Genomic DNA, 20,166 nt, shown 5'->3' with positions numbered 1-20,166 from the left:
ATACCAAAAAAATATATCTAAAATTTATAAAATTTTCTGAGGACGACTATCCCCATTCACTCTCTTCGATCCATATCTGACTACATTTAAAATTTTAAAAATTACAAAAACTTTAGATATTACATAAAAGAAACTCAAAGTTACCCGTCTATAGTTCTATTTACAAAGGTAGGAACAATATTGCTTTAGATTTCATTTGATTTGATTGTGAAAGAAGAAAAACAAAAGTCCAACTACAAAGAAGGAAAAAGTAATACATGTATTGAAATGATTCCTCAAATACCAATCCTATTCAATTAACCTTCTACCCTTTTACCTTTACATGTAAATCAAACCCATCAAAAGGAAAAATAATTAATCCCACTACCCCTACCTCAGACTCACTTTTCTTTTTACAGAAAAAAGGAACAAAATTGGAAAAACAAAACAATAATCCCAAGACTAAACTGCAATACTGGCACAGAAACTACCTTATAGATACTTCAACCGGCTCCTAAAGCCTTTACCAAACTATGTTGCATGTTATCAAGCACCCATCTCAACTTGGTACCAAACCAGAATATAGATTCTGCACACCAGCAAAGTCATGTATGGAAGCTAAGCAAGCTTGCTCAATCAAATACCCTCGACAATGCTCGTCTTAAGCCCCACCCAGCAATCATATACCTTTGAGGGCCCAGAAAGTCCAACTTGTGTCAAAACTCTAGGAACTACAGCACCATAACATCTGTATTGGATGCAACAATGTTATGTTGCAGATTTCATCAACATGAAAGGCCCTACTTATGTATAGACAAAATGAAAGCAGTGGGAAACTTTCAGGTGATCTGCAAGCTGGATGACAGAAGACCGCACAACATCGGACTTTGAAGAGAGGGAATTAGGAAGTTCTGGTAAGCAAAGGGGCAGAAATTGATCACCCCCTTCTGCTGGGCAGATGGCAGAGAGCACGGCTCGAAAGAATATGAATCTGGATAAAAGTCGCAAGAAAAGTCATTTCATTCAGTACTTTTGTCTCAGAATGCCTCCATTAAACTAAGAAAAACTTAATTATATTTACAACAGCAAGATAATCAGATAAAAATTTTAAAAATAAAGTACCTAACAATAATACGCCTTAAAAAAGGATCAGATAAAACCTGTCCCCAAACCAGGTCCAGGTTAGGTGATTTGCAAAGAATTACTTCCCACTTGGAGAAAGCAGTAGATAGTATGCTTTGGGAAGCGTCTAGAACCTCCTAAAAGAAGAAAAGCAAGGAAAAGTATGACCCACAGGTGCAGAGAGAATGTAGGCTTAACAAACTCAAATAATTTGAAAATTTACCATGTCACTATCAGACAAGGAGAATCCGACCATTTGGCAAAATGCTTGTAGAGGAGCAGTCAAGAAAAAGGTAAACTGACTTCCATTCTGGCTAATATCAGCAGCGGATGGATCATTGAAAAATGGCTTCAATGGCGAAAGCAGTAGGGCAGCTTTTTCTCCCCTTTCTGCACCATGTAAGACCTGAAATTCAGAGTAATATATAGCGTAAGGAATCACATAGATAAACAATAACAAAGATAACATCAAGATGAGATCTCCCATTCCAAATCGTACAAATACAGTTAAATACAAGTTTAATGAAGCTATTAGCAATTTAACAGACCCCACACCTCTTCCGAAAATGGTAATAACACCTAGCAGTAAACAAACATGTTCCAAGCAGTTAATTCTCAGACTGTCATAAATTTTTATTTGTACTTTTTTCATTTCAGTATAATATTAAAAGAACATTTTAGATAGTAGGTTCACCTGCTCGGAAAGATACTTTTTTTTTGAGGAACTCGGAAAGATACATTAAACCTTGAATGAGGAAAACAAAGCCTATCAATCAACATTTCAAGCAAAGGGTATAATTAATGTCTTCTGTTCAGTTATTGTCCATCATTTTCATCTTTAAAGGAATTGCAATAGAAATTACTTGCATGTTGCAGCAAGAACAATTTATCTCATGGCCACAGACCACTGAATAAGACTTTAAAACCTTCAAATTTCATTTTCCATCTTTTTCATTATAACCATGGTAAGATTCAGTTTCCTTCTGTTAATTGACTATCCATCATTTCCATCCGCAAAAAGCATTCTGATGAATTTAACTTTATTTGCAAGTTGCAATAAGAGCAATATTACTTCACTACTATCAATCAAATTCCAGTCTTATATATCCTCTTAAAATATTCACATTATTTTTTCGACTTTTCAATCCAACTCCATACTGTGAATGCCATGTGTAATCACATTGAAGGTCAGAGGAAAAATAAGAGGAATATAAGTGATTTAAGGTTTAAACTTTAAACTTTCTAAAATTAAAGAAAAAGACAAAATTCTTTCAAATGCCACACCAAAGAATACAATAACATATAACCTTCTAAACACAGCAGAAAAATCTGGAAGAAACTACGGTTGTAAATAACAAGTAAACTAAATGTATCTTGTCAAGCATACACAAGTTACGAAAAACTTGCCTTGAATGCATGGCTGCAGTCACTATCAATGATCAAGAAAAGAGGTCTTCGGGTGAAAGGAATTATATCACCGGGATAGAGGTTACTTGCACCTGCAAATCCGAGAAAATCATACCTAAGATAAATTGGAATAAACTAAATAAAATTCATGTTGCACAAATTCAGGAGTTTTGGTCCACAAATCCTCAATAAAAGCTAAAGATAGCATATAGCATTAGATATGGCTAGAGCTACCTACCACCATTTCCTTTAGGACCTAACCACAGGTAATTGTCATAGTAGTCACTATACTCTTTTACACCATTGACATGGGATTCAGGTGCAGAGCAATTCTGTTCAAGGGAATTGTGAGAAATGAGAATGCTTTTTCTTGTTCGCCTAGATCCTCCTGAAGTTTCTACCTGAGAAGCATTAATATGACCAGACTTCCCTGCATAATTATCACTGAGTCAACAATTTAGGAAGAAACATTCAAATTATTCCAATTGGGGGAAGAGAAAAATCTTTTTCCCTCATATAGCAATGATGTGGAAGAAAAATTACCTGAGGCAGATAGATAAACAAGCATAATACTCTCTGGAGGCAGCTCCTCACAAATAGTTGCCATAACCTGCCCAAACATTTATTCGTTAAACATCATTTGTAATTATTCTATCCATACAAATATCCGTGAAGATTATGTTGTTGATAGAAAAAAAATGCATTCAAATAAGCCAAAAGAAGATAATGCCATTGATAGACAATAAACGCAAAGTCCCCCATCATAAATAATACAAACACACTGTTAACTACAATTTAATGAAGCCATTTGTGGCACAGCAGGGACCTCACATCTCTTCCTAAAATAGTAGGAGAACCTAACAGTCAGCCGTGAACAAACATGTTCCGAGTGGTTCAATTCTCAAGAGGATGCCATCATAAATCTTAATTAATTTAATATTTTTTCAACTCAATTTGGTTACCGAAAGAGTATGTTAGATGTTGATTCACCTTCAACCTGGAAAGGTACAAGAAAACTAGGAACAGAGTAGTGGAACAAAATGTCCAAAAACCACCTAAAACAATCTTAAAAGAAATGCACTAGCCTAAATATCTCCTGTTAATATATATGTATAGCAGTAGCAAGTTCAATAAACAGGGTTTGTAACTCACTGCTATCAAATGTGTCACAGATGGTCGATACAGAATAGCCTTCCTTGGACTCGGAGGTAGAGTTGGGTCAGTCATGTCTGCAGCCAAATTCATATCGATTAGTCCGGAAGCTCCAGAATAATCAACTGTCCCACCATTCTCCTTTGGTTCAGCAGGATGCTTCTGGTAAAATGATCCACTAGGCTCCCATTCTAAACACTGCAGCATTCTGTATGCATCCAGAGTAAGTTCTGCAAATTTTACCTGAAAATGACCAGAACAACAGATTACAAGAATCTCAATTTGCAGGTTTAGAATATGGCCTCAAAAATCAAAACAGTCGGACCATAAAATAAATCTTTCACCTCATTCCGGTGATAACTCATCACCACAGCATCTCGAAACTTTAGAATCTTCTTTGCATGGTATCGAGCTACATATGGAGCAGACTTTGGATGACTGTCAAGAATAGCACAGTAGCGAAATGGCCTCGAGCTTGGAATGGTAAAAGTTGTATCAATGTTTATAAAGCAGAGAATTTCTTGCACTACTAGCTTCCACTCTTTAAAGTTTGTTTCCTGAAAAAGGGGAGAAGAATCATATGCTCCGACCAGGATCAACTAACACATAGTATAGAGTTAATAAGCCCACAAGCTTTACAATATGTGCCTCTAAAACTAAAACTCCGTTATAGCATATTTAATCATGCTCTAATATAATGCACAGCACTCAATAATGTGTTCACATTCATCAATTCAAACAAACATATCCTGAAAAATTTTCACTTCAAATACTTTGATTACATGCTCGATGAGAAAGAATGACACATTTTTCATCCAATGGAAGTGCAGAAGAAAAAATCTAACCCATCCTAACAAAAGCAGAAAAAAAATCAAGTACACAAACAGCCCTAAGGTTTACAAGAAAAAACTTTTGATATGAGCATAATCATCCAGGAACATAATTATCCTTAATTTTTAGCTCAATCATTACGAAAAAATGAATAAATTAAATGGTTATTAAAATAGGGTTGCAAAACACTGAAGAAGATGTTACAAAAAAACACACACACACACAGCAAAAAAAGATACAACAAAGATGAGAATAGAAATAAGGGACACAGGAAATAAAGCTGGCTGATCCATTCGTATATTCAAATTTTAGATTATTTACAAAAATTTAAGTTATATTTCTCAAGTAAATTTACCAGAGTCATATTCTTAATATTAATTTGAAAAGAGAAAAAGAGAGATTGAGTTCCATTATTTGATAATAATTTAATGGTAATCGATAATATTCAATCATTTCCCTTCCATTTTCTTAAAATCCAAAGAATAAATCCTTTCTGAGGAAAACCTAAATTATTTTGTTACTATTTATTCATAATTCCCTTTAGCAGACAAAGAGAGAAGACGAAAACTGGAAAAGCACCGTATCAAAATAATAGCAAAAACAAACAAATACATATAAATAAAAATTCAGCTTGAAATTCCCCCCACGCACACAAAGCAAAAAAAGTAAATTTCGTTCTTACCAGGAAATTAGCCTTGCAGTCATCAACAAGAGCTCTAAGCTTTTCAACTACAACTTTCACCATCTCGGTCCGGTTCAAAATCAACGAAACCAGCAAAAACCGGGCATAAAATCTCAACTCCTTAAACCGAACTCGAAGGTCCTTCACTTCACCCCCTTCGAAATACCTCCTCTTCAAAATCGCTTCATAGAAAACGTAGGATTCGACTAGAAACCTAGCCTCGCTCGTCCTCATGTACTGGCCGAAATACAGCTGGCCGATCCGACCGGCGATCTCGCCAATCTCCCACCGGCTCAAACCGGCTTTAACAAGCTGCGCTCGGTTTTCTTGCTGGTACTTCCATAACCTCATGTAGGCTTTGAAGACCTTGTGGAAATAGTGTTGGCCTTGTGCCCGTCCGTACGACGGGAAATCCCGAACTCGTGCGAATTTACGGTCGGCGCTCTCGACAAGAGCTCGGAAGGTCTTGGGAACGACGTCGTCCTCCGCCATGTACGGAACCGAAAACCAACACTAATTTCGATTTAAAGAACAAAAAAGGGGACGAATTGAGAGCGTAAGCGCCTAAGCGGTTCCGTTAGGGGGATTCGACGACGGTTACGGCGGACATGGAGAAATGTTTCAGAGAGGTCTAGAGAGAGAGAGTGTGGACTTTCAGGAGCTGAGCTGTAGTTTTTATGGGTGTCAGCGTATAAGGTTTTATAAATCCAGTGATTAAATGTCACTGATTTCAATGATTTGGCGACGAAGAAGTATAACACTGTTTTCTCTGGCCAAAAAATATGTACACCGTCCGATGATAACTGGGGAAAAAGAAGAGAAATCCAACGGCTTCTATTTTAGGTTGTTGCTTAACAAGTGTGCAGATAACCAATTCTTTAATTTTGTTTTCTTCAATAAATAATGGTTTTAAATAATGTATTTGAAATAGGTCTCTCTGGTTTCTTAAATTCTTACCGATACAGGTCAGCAGTATTAAATGAATTAATTATTTTTGTTAGTTGGGATTATAGATATAAAGGGTATATAATGACATCAATATAATATTGAAAAGTAAAATATAACACACGAAAATAAAATAAGATATAATATTATAATTTATTGGAATATATATATATATAATTATAGAAATTCAAGATGAATATTCTACTCTTAGACTCTTAGGTGTCGTTTGGTTCGTTGGAATCTCTTGGAATTATGGGGAATTTGAATCTAATTCCACCACTTTCTCATGTTTGGTTCAAGTTTTTAAAGGGGAATTGGAATATATTTCCATCAAGGGAGGGAAAGTAAATTTAATCCATAACATGATTGAATTGAAATCCTTTAGGGGAAATGTGAAATTTGACCATACTACCCTTATAAATCTTTTGTCGAGTCAAATTTCGGGATCGAGTCGATTTTTTTTTAAAAAATTGGGTTCGGATCGGGTCGGGGTTTTTTAAGTGTGGTATTCGGGTCGGGTTTTTAAAAAAAAAATAGTGGACGGGTCGGATTTTTTTTAAAAAAATTGGGTTCGGGTAGGGTCGGGTTTTTTAAGTGTGATATTCGGTCGGGTTCGGGTTTAGGATGAAAAATACTCGACCCGACCCAAAAAATATAATTTTACCTTATATATTTAGGAATAATTACAATAATACCCAAAAATAATTTTTTTATAATATATTATTACATGTAAGTTATAAAACAAACTAAAAATAAGTAAAAAAAACAATAAGGGAAATTATGTCATTTTACATTACTGAAATCAAATTCATCTGACATGTATGCGAAACAAACAGAATATGGAATTGGATTCTAATTCAATTTGCTGCCAACCAAACAGGTTTCAAATTCAGATTCTAATTTTTTCAGATTTCAATTCTTTCACATATTCCAATTTCCTCATAAATATTCCAGTGAACCAAACATCACTTTAGGTCATAAGGTTGATTGCTTGCCTGGCGATTGTAGATGCAAACAAGATGGACAGCCTATGTTTTTTATTTTTAGGATAAACTCATAAACACACCAAATCTTAAGCATAAAGTAACATTTTTATATTATACTTTATATCAAACTTCAATTTTAAATCTATCAATGATCTTTATTGGTTAAAAAGAGTGTTATTTTTTCTATAGGTCTCGTGTTTAAATATATGCGTCTATGGATGTATATATTGTCAATGTCTAAGAGTCTAAAGTATGGATAGATCAATAGAATAACCAAACAAAAATTGTATAGATCTAAAAAGAGGCATTAAATCCAACCTAAAAGAATGTACTATAAAAATGTGTTATAACAAATTATCTATTCAAGAAAAATACTACCAAATTATGTCATATTAAAATAAAAGTTTATCTAAAATAATAAAAATTACAAAGCGATGGGAAAACTCTGAACGCTCCAGTCAAGAATGCGACTTGCTGACGAGGAGCACGAAGAAAATTAAAGCTGCGAATGCTGTTTCACATGACAAAGATGATTTAGAGATTATGGAGGCGCCTAGGACTGCCCACATTTACATAGCCTCGGAGGGTTTGAAAGAAAATAACTCTGTGAAGAAAAAGCTATCCTATAGAAATATGCTTATGGGCAAGTACATAATTCATGGATTCTAGGATTCGGACGAATTTGGTCCTACTAGAAAAAATTATGGCCTGATTTCAATGAGTACCAAGGATTCAAAGCCGGCTTTGTGTACTTCGGAGAGGTTCAGAACCAACCTCAATGTTCGATGGTCTAATTGCCTGATCGTGAAACTTCTTGGTACATCTATCGAATTTTGTGTTCTTGATGAGCGAATCCGGAAACTGTGGATGCCTAAGCCTAAGTATGATCTGATTCGACATTGGAGATGGTTACTTTCTCATCAAATTTTCATCCATGGATGGTCTCTGCTTTGCCTTGGAGGAAGACGGATGAGAATCGTTAATCTTTGCTCGTAATTTCTTTAGTTTTGAGGATTTATTATTGCTAAATTGGTCGTGTTATGTTTGTTTTCGTGCATGTCCTTACTTTCTAGAATTAGTGACAAAACGAGCGCATTCTGCATTTTTTTTATTATTTGGTCACGGTTGGAGACATGGGCACAACTCTGGGCATGACGCGATCTGACGTGGCAGTTTCTAGAAGGTCCAGTCAGCAACGGTTTCTAGAAGACTTCCTCCGCACGCCTTCTAGAAGATTGACGAACAGAGTTGCATTAGGAGACTAGTTTAAGTTTGAATTTAAATTTAAAAACAATTATCTTTAGGATTATTTTATTTATTTTATTTGTTTATCATTTAGGCTTTTAGATGCTATAAATACCCACTTGGGGTAAGCCTAAACTCAGCATTCGGATTACAATCTTCTTTTCTCTCTAGTTTTTATAAAAGCTTTCTACTTTCATGTTCTTTTCATTTTTCTTTTATTTTCCAAGCTTTGTTTTTAAATGCTAAGTATGACTTTTGTCATGCTTAGCTAAACTTTTCATAAGCCGATAGCTGTCGTGATGACTCAATTCTATCGGGAGAATTGAAACAAGCCCTTAATATTTTCGGAATATCTCTCTCAATCTCTGCGCTTATTTTTCAAAATCAAAACAGTTTTCAAAATCAAAGATTGACTTTGGTCAAGAGGTTGTTGCGATTAAACGTGTGGGAGGAAGATTCGGCTTATAGAAAGAAATTCGACTTCCTGGGAACACACTTGGCGAGATAGCTTCGCCAAGAGGGAATTGAGATCGAAATTGACGGTTATCGAATCAACAATCTGAGTCAGAAGCCACGAACTTAAACGGTAGTTGATCTACGACAATTGATGTTGTTAGAATCAATTACCAAAGCCAGAATCAAAGATTGCCTTGGGTATTCGGTATACAAGATAGAGTCACGGGGATAGCCCTTGTAGACAAAGTAACCGACGTGAATCCCGAAGAAAAAATCTTATTCGATGATCATAAGGAAATTGAGTCAAAGCAAGGCTTGAGGCTATTTTTACAGTATTTATTCACAATATCTACTCTCTTATTTTTATTTAAATTGCTTTTATTTATTTAATCGCTTTTATCACTTAAATATATTTATGCCTAAACCCCCTTTTATTATTTTCACGCCTGATTTAAAACAATCAAACATAAATTTGTGATTTTCTAAGTCCTTGAGGATTCAACTCTTATTTCTCTACACTACGCATTTCCTTATTGATTAATTGAGAATAATGAATTATTTTGACATCGAAAACAACAATTGTTAAAGGCCTCTTGATTATGGTCAGTACTTAACAGTGCGTAAATGGTTCCCTAAGTTTCATCCGTCGACCACGACTATCGACTCCACTGTGGTTTGGATCCGTTTTCCGGGGCTGCCAGTTCAATACTATAATGAACGTCTGCTATTTACCATGGGGAATGCCCTAGGTCGCGCCCTCGAAGTAGATAGCAATACCAGCTATGCTTCTAAGGGAAGATTTATGCGTCTGTGTGGAAATTTATTTTGAGCGAGCCTTAGTGCCGAAAATTGAAATTGATGGTAGATGGTATCAAATTGAGTATGAAGGTCTACCCCTGATTTGTTTTAACTGTAGAATGTTTGATCACAAGGATTGTTCATCCTTTACAATGAGTATGAACGTGGAGGGGGCTTAAGAAACGTTTCATCGAAGAAAACTGATGGTAAAGAGGGTACCGACGTTGCAAGGAATGATAACCTGCCAGTGGACAGTTCAAAGTCAACCTCCCCCGACTTTAGACCGTAGATGATTGCCCAGCGTCGTAAACTGAGGAAAGTCTCCAAGAATCAAGGAGATGAGAATGAGAAAGATAAAAATCAAAGAAGAGAAAAAGGTGGATCGAGATTCACTCATTTGAGTGTTACCATGGAAGAGAAGATTACGGATATGGAAAATATTAATGATTATACTTTTGATCCTAATAAAGGAAGGGATAGGATTCCCAAAAATGGTCATGTGTCGAATAATAGGAAAGTTAAAAATTCCATAGGAAAAGGTAAGACCCCACTAAGAGTTGATAGAAGTCAAAATAGTTTGACTCTAAAAAAGCCCATGTTATTAACATACCCTTGCATGCAAGCCCTATTAACGTTAATAGTGTTGCCATGAACGTAATGTGATCTATGAACGTAGGACCCAGGGTTTTGGGTGATGATTGTGATGAAATAATGGGGGAAGCACCTTCTAGTGTGGCCACAAGCTTCATGGACAACGGAACTTTGAAACCTCCTGTCATGAATGCTCTAGCTGTTAAGATGGACAATTGTATTCCCCAATACGTGCTTATGAAAGGGATTTCATCGGATGTTGCTTCCTCAAGAAGTAGACTCAACTTAAGACTACCCTTAACTCTTTTCAATGAATATTGTTGTCTGGAATTGTAGGGGTGCTGATCATAAAGCTTTTCTACATAATGCTAAAGATGTTATCATTGATAAAAGACATAGTTTCTTCACTTTGGTGGAACCGCGAATATTTGGCTTCTCTATAAAACGGGTCTCTAGAAAAATTCATTTTCCTAATGTTCATATCGTTGACCCGATTAGTTATTCGGGTGGTATTTGGATTGCTTGGGATGACCTCATTGTCTCTTTCGATATCGTTTTAATTTCCTCTCCACAAGTAGTTTATTATGTTGTTTATGATAATACAGATCCGTTCTTGTTGTCCATCATTTATGCAAGCCCTTCTCTGAAAACTCGTAAACGACTTTGGACTAATCTTGAGAACTTTACTGCTACTAATACGCTTCCTTGGGTGATCGCTGGTGATTGCAATGACGTCCTCTTTACCTCTGAAAAATAGGGGGGAGACTTACTTCCCGTACAAGTGTCGTAGGTTTCAAGAGATGATTCTTCATTGTAATTTGTTGGATTTAGGCTTCCAATGAACTCAATTCACTTGGTGGAATTAGGGGTGAAACCGAGCTCGACTCGAACTCGAAAACTTTAAATGTAGGCTCGACTCGAAAACTCGCGAGCCTAAAATTTTCAAGCTCGACTCGAACTCGAAATATAATATTAAACTCGACTCGAACTAGAAAAGGCTCGAACTCAAAAAAAATTCAGGAGCTCGATTGAAGCTCGAGACTCGAGCTCGATTGAAGCTCGAGACTCGAGTTCGATTCAAGCTCGAACTCAAACTCAAATTTGATCCTACAAAAATCTTATATTACATTTAAAATATATAAATAATTTTCCCTTTAATCAACCATTACCAATACATTAAAATATGAATGTATGAACTATAAAAAATCTAAAAAATTAAAAATACAATTACAAGAAATTTAGGATAATTAATATAAGTTTTGAATTTCTTTTATAATAATTATTAGTATTATTATTACTCATGTTTATTATATTAACATATGGTGCAAATCCACGAGGAAGCCCGAGACAGTGCACCACCCATGTGAACCCACCAAGGAAGACCCATGCTGGTCGGCCATCCACCGAAACCAATGTTGTCGTCGCCCATGCTGGCCATGCTCGAATCCATGCCTTGCAGACACACAAAACAAGGGACAGAGCACCAAGCACAAAACAAGGGACAGAGCACCAAGCACCAAAACCAATACTAGGAATGACAATTAACAGCTTATGCAGCAGTTGATAAGAATTAAATTGTATCTATGGGACATGGTAAAATAATATGTTTCTGGGAAGAAGAAGGGGAGTGAAATTTTTTAAATATACAATGAATGAACCACCAGATAGAATACAAAAAATAAAACAATTTCAACCTTAGATTGTCTTCAAAGATATAATTAATCAAAAATTTATATAACCTTACTTGTGACATTCATATATGTCTTAATCACTAATGTGAAAATCTAATGTATTGGTTCACCTTAATAGAGTTATGAAATTGAACAACCATATATTTCTTGACAAAACCATATTCAATTATCAGCGGAGTTTTCTGCAACCTAAATCAACATAACTAAAGAAACCATTATAATAAGACAGTGTGGTATTTGTCCACTCACTTGAAATCAATCAAAGGTCGAATATAATTTTGACCAAACTTGTAGTAGTCAAATGGCTCCCGCAAAGCTTTGTGGTAGGGTTGAAATACAAAAGGATCTTGAAAAGCTACTGTCATATTTCATGTAGAAGTTCATAAAAACTTATAATCGAAATGCAGTATCTGAAAAAGGAAGTTCATAAAAGTTACAAACTGTAGATTCATCTTGAAAGAGCATTTTAGAACAACTACCTCTACATCCAAAAGCACACGGTCAAGTGCAACAACCATGTTCGACAACACAACTTCAGCAGCAACGGGATCTCCACTTTGAAAAACCTAATGTTGCCACATGCGAAAGATTTTCTCTTTTAAGTTTTCAGATATACAGGTAAAAGATACGCAAGAATGAAAAAAAAGTTCACCAAAATTTTCGAAGGGCATAGATCGTGTACTGAGGAGAACATATCATATCTAGAGCATACATTAATGTGCAGTAAAGTTTGGGTTTCTTGCCTAGGCCAGCGAGGAAAGAGTGGTCCAGGCGTTAGGACTCTTCATCGGAGCCCGTGGGGACGGCGAAGGCCGCAGTGGCCGTGGTCTGGCATGGTTACGGAGTGGTGAAGCTGGGTATTTACGAAGGTATTATGGGTTTAAGTTTAAGGTTTTGGGGATGTGTTTTATGAAGGATATCACCGGAATCTATTTAGGAGAAGTATAAGCTCCACATCGGAGCACTAGGCGGTTGAAGCCACAGAGGATGTGGGTCTCTGTTAGGGTTGAGCGAGGAAAAATGATAGAAGTCGAAGTGTAGAACTCCGTTGAAGAAAGGCAAGAGGAGTGGCAGCTGTGGGCCTACAACACTGTTTTCTGGTTTACGTGAGAATAAGAGGGGGAGAGTTGGAGAAGGTTAGGGTGTGAGGCTTGAGCGGCTGAAATGAATATTTAGTTTAGGTTTGTTTTAATTTAGGTTCTAAACCCTAATTAATTTTGGGGTTAATTACCGTTTAGCCACCGTAACCTTAGGGTAAATTAGCTTTAGGCTCTCTAGATTTATGCGTTTTGAATAAAATAGTCCCTCAATTGTTTAAATTTTAGCTTAAATTAGTCCTCACATTTAGGTTTTTCTTAATTTAGTCCCTGTTTAGGATTGTTTTCTTTAATTAATTGTGTATATTTATTTTGCATGTTGATATGTTTATGTATAAGTATGTGAATAATTTATTTATGAGTCATAACATCATTTTGCATAATTTGTATGTTACCTTCATGTGCATAACTTAAACCCTAAACCCTAACTCTTAACCCTAACATATAAATCCTAAACTCTAAATGCTAAACCCTAAACCCTATCACATAAACCTAAACCCTAAACCCTAAACTTATCACATAATTAGTTATGAGGTAAGTACAATATAATATCTTGATATTAAATACTCAAACCCTTAATATTTATGATATTTGAACCCAAAACCTCAAAATATAACAACAATTTAAAAAATTAGTTATTACAAATATTATCATTAGAAATATATTAAATATTTGTCATTAGATAAATAATTTTTTTATCAATTTAAAATAAATATAAGAATATTTATTCAAAAATAATTTTTAACCATTTTCAATTTAAGAATATTTATTCATCGAAAATGTATTTTTAATAATGTAATTTTAAAAAATCTAAAATTATAATATAATATTTTTTTCGAGCTGCTCACGAGCTTTTCGAGTTGAATATCGAGTAGCTCGTTTCGGCTAGTTAAGAACTCGAGTCGAGTTCGAGCTCGAGTCGAGTCCATTCGATCCGAGTATTTATCAAGCCAAGATCGAGTCGATCTCGAATAGCTCGCGATTTGTCTCGTCTTATTTACAGCCCTAGGTGGAATATGAGGGAAGGTCCTGCTAGAATTTAGGCGCGCCTTGATAAGGTTTTGGCCAATTCTAGTTGGCGTACTCGTTTTCCTGAAGCACTTGTTACACACCTTCATCGACTACATTCTGATCATTTTTCGTTACTTCTCCAGCTTCATCCTCCGCACTTTGTGGCTAGAAATAGACGTCCCTTCAGATTCCAAGCTATGTGGTTAAAAAGATGGAATCAGAGACTTAATCTGTGATGTTTGGAGATCTCTGAGTAATGGTTTTATAAAAAATATTAAGGCTTTGACAGCTTCCATCTCTCAATGGAACCGTGATAACTTTGGTAACATTTTCGGACGTACAAAGTGCCTCCGAGCTAGGATTTTTTTCCTTCAAAAATCCCGGTTACCCAGCGTTCTGACCAACACGATTTGTTAGAGGAGAAACTGATTCTGGATTACAACAATATACTCGAACAGGAAGAGATTTTTTGGGCTAAAAAATCTAGAGTTTATTGGCTGCAATTGGGATATTGTAATACCCATTTCTTCCATTTATCCACTATTCACGTCGAAAGAAAAATAAAATTGTCATGTTGAAGGATGTTAATGGCAATTGGGTTAGTGATCCCTCTGTTTAAAAATTTTAGTTACAGACTACTTTCATGCTTTATTTCAGTCCGACTCTATTCCTCGGACGCCAATTCTGGATTTGAATTGCCCAACTCTGAGCATACAGGCTTACGGCTTGTTGACAAATGATGTGTTAGATACTGAAGTTCATTGTGCTTTGGTAGGTGTCGAATCCAACAAATAATAATACTTGCTTTTGGAAATATAAAATTGTAGTAGCGATAAGCAAGGTCGAATCCACAGGGATTTGGTAGATTTATTTTAATGAAAATTAAAGCAAAGAAAAGGGTTTTGAAATTCAGAAAGATAAAAAGAAAAAGCAATTATAATTAACTAAGAATTTAGAGAAATTAATATTAAGCAAATATCCAACTAAAGGTGTAATTTCAGAATTGGGTCAGAGAATTGATCATAGATGCAATGATAAAATCTTCTACTTTTCACTAAATTAGTTATGGTTATTGAGAAGCTCTAACAACCTGTCTCTCCTTAGTTTTCGATAATCAAGAGAAGCTCTTTGATTATTTCCCTAGTTAATGAACAACCCTAGACAAACTCTTAAGATTTAATCCACCAACAACATTAATCATTAGAGGGACCACCATTCTAGCCAACGAATACACAAGCTCGATTCATTTAGACTAGGTTATATACCTTCATAACATAATCATAATCAACTATGTTACTTTACCACTAATATTAGAACGTTTAAACAATTACGGATTTAAAGTTCTAAATGACAATTTATCAACTTGATAATTGAACAACAGATCCTTTGCACAATCAATCAAGACAATAATTCTTAATAAAAACAGAAGATATATAAATAGAAAAGAAGTAAAATAACAATGAAAATTATTTAGATCTTACAATCCTTAAAGAACCAAAGCTTCAATTATTCTCCAGTTGGAACAAAAATATTTAGCTACTTATAATTGAAAGAAAACCAAAAGAAAATAAAGAAAACTTAATGTAAAACTTGATGTAAAACTAATGGCCCTAGCTCCCCTTTTATAAGGATTTTCATATTCTAGATAAATAAGTTTCCCTTAAAGAAAATCCCACAAAAATAGGAGTTTTATATGCCCTCATCTTTTTCTAAAGATAAGAATAATTCAAGAGAGTCTTCCATCCGTCATTAAACTCTTTTTCCTTTGTAAATTCGTAACCCTAATTTAGGATTGTACGGACTAGTAAGGCGCGCCCACGCCTTAACTGTAGACTTCTTCTGCAGTAGTTCAGGATGAATAAGCCGTGCCCACACCTTACGCGAAAACCTCTTCTGGTCTTGTTAGCTTCTTGAATTTCGAGTTTTCCTCCTCAATTCGGGGATTTTGTGAAGATCTTGCTTATCATAAGATTTTGAACTTGTTTTATCCAAATCTTCAACCTAATCCACAAAATACGAAATATAATCAAAATCCATAATTTAATCAATTTTAGTTATTCAAATATGAGGAAAATATCATAGAATATATGTCTAATATGCATCTTATCATGCTTTATTTATGATGAAGCCATGGAAGGCCCCAAGAAATGATGGTTTCTATACTGGGGTGTTTCAAGAGTTTTGGGAGATCTTTCGAGCATCCCTTGTTTCCTTGGTTCGCTCGGCTTTGGACATTGGCACCTTTCCGAATGAGTTGGATGCTACACTCATCGCGATAATCCAGAAAGTGGCTAATCCAGAAAGTGGCTAATCCAGAAATGATCAAGCAATTTCGTCCCGTCAGTCTTTGTAGTGTACCTTACAAGTTAATGATCACCAAAGTTTTGGTTAACAGATTACGTCTCTGCTTGATGATCTGGTTGCACCTTTCCAGGTGAGTTTTATTCATAGTCGACAGACGGGTAATATTATCATTCTTGCTCAGGAAATGATTCATAAAATGAGAAGATTCAAAGAAAAAAATGGACTGGTAGCTATCAAGATTGATCATGAGAAGGAGTATGATAAAATTTAGTGGGACTTCCTTGAAGAGACTTACTTTTTTGTGTTCAAAGCTCTAGTTAGTCTATACTGTGGAACGGTGAGAAAACTAAATTCTTTAGGCCTTCGTTAGGTTGATTCTATTTCGCCTTATTTTTGTGTTATGTATGGAGAGGCTTGGGAATTTGATTTAACAGGAAGTCAACATTGGTTCTTGAAAGCCGATTAAAATAGGGAAAGATGGTCCTTAGATCTCCCACATGTTTTTCGCGGATGATTTATTTATATTTGGTAGAGCCAATGAAAAACAGGGGAACGTTTTCAAATTTGCCCTTGATCATTTTTGCCTTGCTTCAGGTGCCAAGGTTAACTATGAAAAGTTAAAATATTTTTGCTACCAAAGCGTCCTTTAGTTTTGGAAGGAGATTTGGCCAAATCCTAAACATGAGCTCGTCCTCGAACTTGGGGAAGTGTCTTGGAGTGCCTTTAATCCATGGTTGAGTCACTAAGGCTGCGTATTGCGAGATTATTGACAAAGTTAATTTGAGACTGTCGTAACCGATTTCCGGTGATGCGACGTGTCTCGACTTATTTCGTGAAAACCTGATTTTGTAAAAGAAATGTTTCGGAGTCGCCATCGACCTTTTGAATTAAGTAGGTCGAATACTTAAAAATTTTCTTTTAAAAGAGTTTTTTAGGAAAACGTCATTTAAAAGATTTACCGATCTACGTGTAACCAAAAATTCATTTTTTATAATAAAATGGGTTTGGGGGTCGATTACGTGTGGAGAAGGATAAGAACCCCCACAACGCCCAAAACTGGTACCTATCGATTATATATTATCTCGAAAGAGTAGAAATCTAAGAATTCGAATACATATTTAAGTTACGATTCCATTATTCCGAATTCAACCAAACAATATTGTAGAACAAAAAAAAATTCTAAGGAAAAATGTAAAATATTCTCATATTTCCAATTGAAGAGAAAATACTCCCTAAAATACTTTAGGACGAATATTTCTCTTTCCAATTGAAATAAAAGGAATATAATAACTTTCCTAAGAATTTAATATTAAAATAATTTTTATTCAACTAAAGAAAGAAATTAAACCCATTAATCCTAATTATATTATTAAAAAGATAAGGGATATTCAATAATTTAAAAATGTCGAGACTTGATCTCTAATAAAATTAGCAAATTGTCTCGATAAGTTTAAAATAGTGAATATTTCCTTTTCCCTTCCAAAATTTATTAATTTCAAATGCAATTAATTTTAAAGGTTTTTTCTACTGGGATATTTGTTTATTTTAAAATATTAGAAAAGGACATCTAGTTATCTTAAGACTGTCCCTTTCGAATATTTTAAAATAAATAAATATTGCCCTTAATCCAATTATGTAATTAGTTAAGTTATGCTAATGAGGCTCTTAAACATACTTTAATGATACAAATAAACAATATACATATGAATTTACTCATTACATGGTGACAAAAATAAATGCATGGTAACCTTAGTATCCTAAACATTAACAAACAAATATCATGTCATGATATAAGAAAATAACAAAATAGAAGCACCAGAACTATAATAAAACCATAAATATAGGACTAAAACGGAAAAAACATAAATATCAGTAGGCAAATCTCGAAAGGAAAAAAAATATATTCAACAGAGGACGAAATTAAAATAATGTAAAATCATGTATCCAATTCGTAAATCAGAAAATAAACAGAAACTAAGGACCAAATCGTGAAATCTGCTAAACTTAAAGAGACCTAATGCACGATTAACGCAAAAAAAATGACTAACACGCAGATCATATTAAACAGAAAGGACCAAAAGGATGATTTAACCCTAAACTGGTGACTAGAACGTGAAACACGCTAAAGCTCTAGGGATCTTAACGTGATTTACCCAAAATTCCTTAAATATCAACATATCACCCCCTTTCAAACTCATCTCTGCCCGATGGCCTTCTAAACCTAAATCTCCTCTTCCTTTCTTCTTCACTCAACGGTGGCAACCCCTCACCCTCAAACCCCCGTCGAACAACATCGCCAGCCACCGATTTGGTGGCCATTCTCTCAACTACCCATCAACGACTAGAACCAATGCGTACAGACCCTAGGAAAAAGAAAAGGTCGAGCCCTTCCTCTACCCTGGCCGAAAGGTCCAAAACCCCAAAACAAAAAAAAACCCACATACGGCGGCACCGCTACCTAAACCACTAACTCGACTCTTAACTCCTCTCCGGTGACCCTCCTTTCCCCGAGGAACAAGATAAACGTAAGGTAAACCTTTCTCTACGTCTATTTCATTTTTATTTTATTTTTTTTCGAAATAACATAAAACAATTAACGAAACCAGTATTTGAATACCTTTAAAAGCTTGACAGATGAAAAGAACTTGTAGTTTTCTTTTTTTCTTTTATTTCTCCAAAAAAAAACGTCCCTCGTTACATTCTGGTTTGATTGGGTTTTATACCCATTACATATGTAAATATAATAAAAATATTTTCTTGTTGGTATATGTGTATTTTGGCAGCACAATATGGGCAAGGAATGAGACTGCTTAGTGGAGGATGGGCAACAGTCCCGGTTTGTGTGTTCGTGGAACAACAGGGCACGGGTGATGGGGAAATGAGCATGCTGGCCACAAGTTATGGGCTTCCTTGGGAAACACAAACTGCTGTTGGGTGTGCTTCATGCGTGAGTCTTCTGCTGGGGAGCTACAACCAGGTATGGGAACAAGTTGGAAATGTTTCACGTGGGGGCTTGGGTGAGAGTTTAGTAGGGCATGGGTTTGAATAAAAAATGGGGTGCTCACAGCTACCCCTCTTTGCTCATTATTGTAAAACGGGAATGAAGCAAAGATAAAAGAGCACCATCTTTAACTCAGTCTTTGCTCTTCAAGTCATTGGTTCTTCTAGAAATGTTGATCCAAGGTTGAACAAGCTCTTCTCATTATGAATTTCTTCTCCCTCGTTGGATGAGTTCTTCTCATTATGGACTCTCTGTTGGGGATATCAATCCACTATCTTTTGTGATGGTTGACCCAAGATGATGCTAATCCAACTACTTATGTCATGGATAAGTGAGATGACAATGTTTGATCCACCTTATTCTGTGATGAAATTGAACGACATGTTGGTGATGTTTTAACTCCGTATGGGATGGAAACAAACTAAGGTTGAACAAGTTCTTCTCATTATGAACTTCTTCTCCCTCGTTGGATGAGTTCTTCTCATTATGAACTCTCCACTGGAAATCTTGAACCAAGGTTGAACAAGCTCTTCTCATTATGAACTTCTTCTCCCTCGTTGGATGAGTTCTTCTCATTATGAAATCTCCATTGGAAATGTTGATTCACCTCCTTCTGGGGTGAATTTGAAAGGAACAGACTCTTCTTATTACAAACCTTCTCCTTTAGGACGAGTTCTTCTCATTATGAACTCTTTTGGAAATATTGATTCTCCTCCTTCTGGGGTGAATTTGTTGCTGTTGAATATCCCTGCATTTCTTTAAAAGCTTTTCAATGAACATGAATGGGTGAGTATGATCCTATTTATAGATGTCTACTGATGTATGCATGATGTTGTTTTAATATTGTGAACTTTGATGTCCTGCAAAT

At 35.4% G+C, this 20,166-nt stretch overlaps 1 protein-coding gene across 1 annotated transcript; it reads right to left on the bottom strand.

Moving 5' to 3' along the window:
* Positions 1-277: 277 nt before the first annotated feature.
* LOC120196324 (protein SCAI-like) lies at positions 278-5,839 on the bottom strand. Its single transcript, XM_039198151.1, has 9 exons — positions 5,174-5,839; positions 4,005-4,217; positions 3,661-3,903; positions 3,052-3,118; positions 2,747-2,938; positions 2,509-2,600; positions 1,325-1,507; positions 1,102-1,238; positions 278-970 (listed from the first exon to the last, which is right to left on the bottom strand). The coding sequence occupies exons 1-9, from the start codon at positions 5,663-5,665 to the stop codon at positions 784-786; spliced, it is 1,806 nt and encodes a 601-aa protein (XP_039054082.1). The 5' UTR covers positions 5,666-5,839; the 3' UTR covers positions 278-783.
* Positions 5,840-20,166: the final 14,327 nt, after the last annotated feature.

The sequence above is a fragment of the Hibiscus syriacus genome, unplaced genomic scaffold (genome assembly GCF_006381635.1).
Source record: "Hibiscus syriacus cultivar Baekdansim isolate YM2019G1 unplaced genomic scaffold, ASM638163v2 tig00004630_pilon, whole genome shotgun sequence".
Classification (NCBI taxonomy): Eukaryota; Viridiplantae; Streptophyta; class Magnoliopsida; order Malvales; family Malvaceae; genus Hibiscus; species Hibiscus syriacus.
This window is presented reverse-complemented; position numbering and strand designations above follow the sequence as displayed.

Bases quoted from the DNA above. Each gene is read 5' to 3' on its own strand.
- LOC120196324 (XM_039198151.1), bottom strand. From the start codon at position 5,665: ATGGCGGAGGACGACGTCGTTCCCAAGACCTTCCGAGCTCTTGTCGAG. The intron at 1,239-1,324 runs GTAAATTTTCAA...TTCTTCTTTTAG, and splicing joins CCTTGTCTGATAGTGACATG to GAGGTTCTAGACGCTTCCCA. The intron at 971-1,101 runs GTACTTTATTTT...ACTTTTATCCAG, and splicing joins TTAAGGCGTATTATTGTTAG to ATTCATATTCTTTCGAGCCG.